Source organism: Fulmarus glacialis, unplaced genomic scaffold, assembly GCF_000690835.1.
Source record: "Fulmarus glacialis isolate BGI_N327 unplaced genomic scaffold, ASM69083v1 scaffold39420, whole genome shotgun sequence".
Classification (NCBI taxonomy): domain Eukaryota; kingdom Metazoa; phylum Chordata; class Aves; order Procellariiformes; family Procellariidae; genus Fulmarus; species Fulmarus glacialis.
In genome coordinates this window covers 1-5768 of record NW_009187841.1, presented here as the reverse complement: position 1 = coordinate 5768, position 5768 = coordinate 1, and the positions used below count along the sequence as shown (strand labels likewise).

The 5768-nt window shown below is 34.9% G+C and overlaps 1 protein-coding gene across 1 annotated transcript in view; it reads right to left on the bottom strand.

The window, feature by feature from the left end:
• The window catches only part of LOC104075841 (centrosomal protein KIAA1731-like), a gene marked incomplete at its 5' end in the record, with an annotated part of 21428 nt that extends 15688 nt beyond the window's left edge, over positions 1 to 5740 (bottom strand). Inside the window, 2 exons of the mRNA XM_009576502.1 lie at positions 3989 to 4210; positions 5581 to 5740. Of these exons, the coding sequence (XP_009574797.1) occupies positions 3989 to 4210; positions 5581 to 5740 (382 nt within the window). The remainder of the gene's footprint in view (positions 1 to 3988; positions 4211 to 5580) is intronic.
• Between the last annotated feature and the right edge of the window lie 28 nt (positions 5741 to 5768).

The following is a 5768-nucleotide window of genomic DNA, read 5'->3' as shown; positions in this document are numbered from 1 at the left end:
ATACAGGCCAGGATGGTGTTGGCCTTCTTGGCCACCTGGGCCAATAGCATCCTTCTTTCTTTTTTTCTGTGCCTATACAAATTTAGTTTGTCTCTCCAGTCTTGGAATAATGTTAACTCAAAGGCTCCAGTACTTCCACTTGCAATGCACTTGCTTCTCTTCAAATTTCCTGCAGACTGAAATGCAGTTTATTGTCGCTAAAATTGAGAAATGGTATGCCCGACTTGCTGGGAAATGTTACGACATTTTGGTCAGTAACCGAACAGAGCTATGGGCAACAGAGTTTGCAAGTAATATGAAGAATGGAAGAACGGTAAAGAAATGTAGTAGCACTGCAACAGTAAAAATTACCTCAACCTTCTGCAAAGCTGGGTCTGTTAAACAACAGTGTTCCAATATAGATAAAATGATAAATGTAAGAGCACAGAACACTGGCTTCTGATCCCTTTTCTAGAAGTACATGACAAAGGTCTTCAGGTTCACAGGAAAGACAACTTCTAAGGTTTGAGTAGAACAAGGTGGCAACAAGCTCCCTTGGTTGGATGTGGCAGTAGTGCGACTGAGTCTAGACACACTGCAGAAGTCTGCTCTTCTTTGGAGCAGAACATGGGAGACAGAGGATCCTGAGAATGAGCAAGGCCTTGAAGAAAATTCCTTGTATCAGCATGAAAACTGCAATCATATCTCTTAGTATTTAAATATCTCCTTAGGAGAAAAAATGCACAATTCAAAAGATTTCTAAACTCAAAGAAAATAGTAACAAGAAGCAGTGGCTCCAAATGGCTGTCAGACATTCAGAAACTGGAAACAGACCATTTATTTTATAATTTGATAAAAAATTAAATGCTGGAACAGGATACCAAAGAATTCTCTATTTCCCCAATACCTTTACATCAAGATTAAATATTTTTCTGAAATAAATTATTTTATTTTCTAAAGGATATCAGCGTGACAGGTAATTTAGGATACATATGAGATGAGATTCAAGCACTTAATACTCTTTTGTATATGAATTCTATGGAGAGCTATGCTACAAATGTTTCATTACTATACTGTAATAACCTGCATTGTTCTTGTGATATTAATACAAGGGATGAATAGTAGCAATTTCATGCTATAAACCAAATTATTTAATTAAAAATACAACATGCTTATATCTCTTGACTTTCTTACATTAATATCCTTAAAAAAAACCAACTGTATTTGGTGACTCATAAAAGAGGGGGTTTTATTCTTCTCTCCTCCCTCCAAAATAATAGTGCAAGGTTTTCTTGTTCCTCACAGCTTCCTGACATCGACATGGGACTTTCATGTTTTAACCTCCTAACCACCACACTGTTACAAAGAATTTGTATTTAAAAATTGAGGTTGTAATATCCAGAATGCATTTTTTTCCCAACACAAATTGCAGTAAAATAGCAGCAATTATTTTAGGCTGCAATTTGAAAACAAAAGACTGAATGACAAATTACTGAGTGAAGACAATATAAAAACAAGTATTAGTCCAAATCCAACCATGCAGATAAACAAAAAAAAGTTGTACTCCACGCTAGTTTGGCTAAAACAGTGATGGATAAGACAATCTGTCACAACAATGAATTATGGAGAAATATTTGGGATTACTAAAAATAAATTGAAATCTTAGGTTAGCTTGGATCATACAAAAAATAATCATGCTTGGAATAACATCTCTGTATAGGGTAGCAATACATGACGATAATCACATCTGGAACACTGCTTGAGGGGACCATTAAAGATGAAGTTGAATAAAGAGCGACAAGCCTGTTGATACGTAATGAAGGAGAACTGTGAAAGAGACATATGTATCAGATCTAGTCACTATTTTCAGGCTGACTTCCTAAGGAAATGAGGTTTATGCCACCAAACTGCCTGTCTCATCTGTAGGGTTACTCTGCAATTCCACATTAACAATTTGCATTCTATTAGCCCATTTTAATCAAATTGGATTGGGAAGAAGAAATATTGAGTGTCCAAAGTTCTTAACTCGTCATATATCAGTGGCATGGTAAGAAAGAGCAATCTGTATCTTAGCCTCACTGGTGGCACTTACTACAACATCACTTTAACAGTTACCTGTCCTCTCTGCCTGCCAACCAGCTGATCAGTTTGTGTAGCACTTGTAACCACTCAATGCTGGACATAGGGATTCATCCTCCACTAACCAGAAGCAGTCCTTAAGACCTGTTTTATGTTCAGACATGTTTGCTTCTAAATTTGAGAGGGTTAAAGTTATTTTTCTTGGAACAAAGAAATACAGCTAACTATAGAAATTAAAAAACAAAAATCACCTGCTACCCAAGGACAAGTCACCTTTGTTGATAAAATATCCAAGCCAATTTACCAAGTTTATCTTATTAAGAACCTGTATACTTTTACCTTTTTATCTATAATGCTTTATTTTGAAAAAGCGTGAGAGCAGTGATTAATAGGATTTGTGCACATCTAGTGGTTCTGTAATCACGAAAGCAGTACAACTCATAAGTTGTAAAGCTTTATATTATTTGGTCAAAGGTACAAACCACTAAGAACATAAGTTCAAAGAATAAGGTCAAAGAACACACGTACAAAGCACTCATTTGCTCTCACCTTTAGAGACACAATTATATCTTGAAAACATGGGAAAACTGCAAACATGTTTTGGTTAGAATCAAGTAGCAAAAAAAATTTTAAAGAACCCAAAAATTAAAAAAGCTACTATCATAAGCAACAGCTTAAAATGCACCTTAAATTTCCCCTTCAGAAACTTTATATTTAACATGGACTGTAGATTTTCTTGCTGAAGATACTGCACTAGTTACCGAAAGTACCACAGAGTGCTTCACAGCCTTCGAATTACAAAGATACTGTTGACAGTTTTGGTTGTTGAACTGCTCAAGCAGACAATTAAATACATAATGACAGAAAGCTTTGTTTTGGTTTGGTTTTTTTTAACTAAATATAGATGTTCACATGAAGCTTCCTAATCCTCTTACATAAACCTGTAAGTTCATATATAATACTAGTGTAAAAAGATACTACACTAAGATATTTCATATCAAAACCACTTTATAACAAAAACAACTTTTTTTTTTAATAACCAAAACAACCTGGTTTAATTTATGGAATTGGACTAACTTTGTCACATATGGACACAGTCCATCCTCTAATAAAAGCTCTTCACAGATGAACAGAAAAGATCAGATCTAAAGTAATCCTTACATTACTGCACTATTTTTATTTCTGTCACAACTAACAGCTGATTCTTTCAAAACTGTTTCTTTGAGCTAAAGGTAACACTCAGCCTTCTATTTTTTGTCTCGACTCTATTTTTAAGCAATTTCTTATATACATTGATCTTTCAGTGGACATCTATATTAGTATGTTAACACTCCAGAGTTCTCTTTAAGCATTAATTTCCGTTGTGTTGACACAAGGAATCACTGACACACTGAATCAGGCATACCACTGGTCTGCTCGAAACAGGTTCCCACCTGATGAAGCTGCAAACCTTAACACCCCCCAGTCTGGGCAGAAGATACCCTCCCTCAGGAGGAAAGCGCACCTGTGGCTTCTACAGCAGTTTGTGCGGCTTCTACAGCAGTTTTCTCCTTACGCATGCATGGGACTCTGCTGGTAAGGGCAGGACAATCAGGTAGTACAAAAGAAGTTTCTTTACAGACAATTCTACAAGGTACAGATACAAAGCACATGCCTTGGATGAGAAACTGTTGATCAGCAATGAAGTTTACTGCAGTGTGGACTTTTGTTACTAGAATGGTAATGGATCACCAAAAAAAGAAAAAAGATAAAAACTCAGTCATTCTGAGACACATGCTTATTGAAGCACCCTTTTTTACACTTAAACAGTATCTAAATAGCACTGCATGTTCTTTAACAAGTCAGGCCATATGCTACAAATAGCTAGCAGTAAAATTAGCAGTGCTAAATGGTATTCACATAATTCCTTGAAGGAAGAGGATTTCCTCACCTGAATCATATGAATTTTCAGCAGTCATCATTAGCACCTCTTGTAATAATCTATTTGACTGTTTACTTTGCCTTGGACTTCCATTAGAGATTGGTTCCTTGTAGTTTGTTATGCTCGAAGGTAACCTGCCTTCTTCATGGAGAGCATGACTGTAATGTTTCACATATCCAAACGGCCCAATGGTCGAAATGGGAGAAGATTCTCCACCAGAATCTGTTTTATCTGAATTTAAAACATTTGTAATCAGTTTAGGTATAGAAATGCAGTGTTTTGCACTTCATGAAAAACACTGACGCACATTCTGTTCTACAGAAATAACCTGCTGAATTCATACAGTACTCCATTTTAATAAAGTTAGCCATATCAGGTCAATAAAAACCTTTGTATTACACAGTTTATGGATTATACAGGTTGAGAGATTATGCAGGTCATAGACATCTCACAAAATAATTCTTAACTCAACTAAAATATTTCTTCCAAAAAGATTCAAACAAATTTTTCCACATAGCAAATCCACCAAAACTTCCAGTAATTTTTCCAAATCCAGAGGCAATATAACTTCTCTGCTCTGGCTTAAAGATTTTTCTCCCCAACCCACACAACATCCCTTTTTGGCCACCCAATCCAATAGAAAACTCAAGTCCCACTTTTTACTACCTACCATGACCAATGGTTAGATAATATAGGAATAAATCACCTGTGGATCATAATGGGATTACACAGCAAATGAGTATTCCCTACTCTAGAATTCCACAGGATAATATTTCATAAAACTTTTTTGGTATGTATTTTGGTTTCTAATCTTTTTTTTTTTTTTTTTTTTTAAATTAAGATATGTAAGACTAAGTCAAGTGCTTTTCAGAATATAAATATATTCTTCAATCAAAACTTTCACCAACAAAACTTGTTGTCTAATCAAGATACCAAACTGGTCTAACAAGAATTATTCTGCATAAACTGATGCTGACTAGCATTAATTACTTTTCTTTAATTAAAAAACGTCCCATATCAGCTGTTTCATTTCATTATTTTGCTCAAGACAAATGCCAAGATGAATTAAGATGAACCTCTGAAATTTTTTACAAAGAGCGTTTTGTAATTGAAAAAACCCAAAAAATGGGTCTAAAAACTTGGTCTAGATGGTCTAGAAATTTGATACTAACTCCTTATTTAAAAGATTTCACACTCATCTTCTTGATATGCTCAAAAGCTAAGCCTTTAAACACCTTCCATCAACTCTGATGGTTCTCTTTACAATTATTGTACAATTGTCTACTAACACAGACCCCACCCAACAGAAAAATCAACAGGGAACTTAAGTCATGGAACTATGGTGAATTTTCTTTTCTTGGTGAATTTTTGTTTCAATTATGTTTTTCTAGACAGACACTGACAGGATAAGCTTTTCTCAACTATAACTCACTTTGCTAGTATATAAATTATGCCTTAAAAAAAAGGCAACAGTATCAGCATTATTTCATGATCAATCATTTCAAAGACTCTTCAGAAAAGATTAATTTCCTCCAATCTGTATTTCTCAGGAACAGCAGCATTTATTATATATTTTCTATCCACATATATATATATTTTACCTGCAAAAGAAATGTTGTAACTCTTCGGTGTGTCTACCTCTAGTATAGCACTAAGTTCATGTTGTTCCAAATCAAGCCCTAACTTGACTTTTGCCACAGGTGGTTTGGAAGATCTCCATTTCTGTTCTCTACATAGAACTTTCTCAGACTGTTCTGTAAAACAAAGTTTTGCATGTTGCAATTTTTTT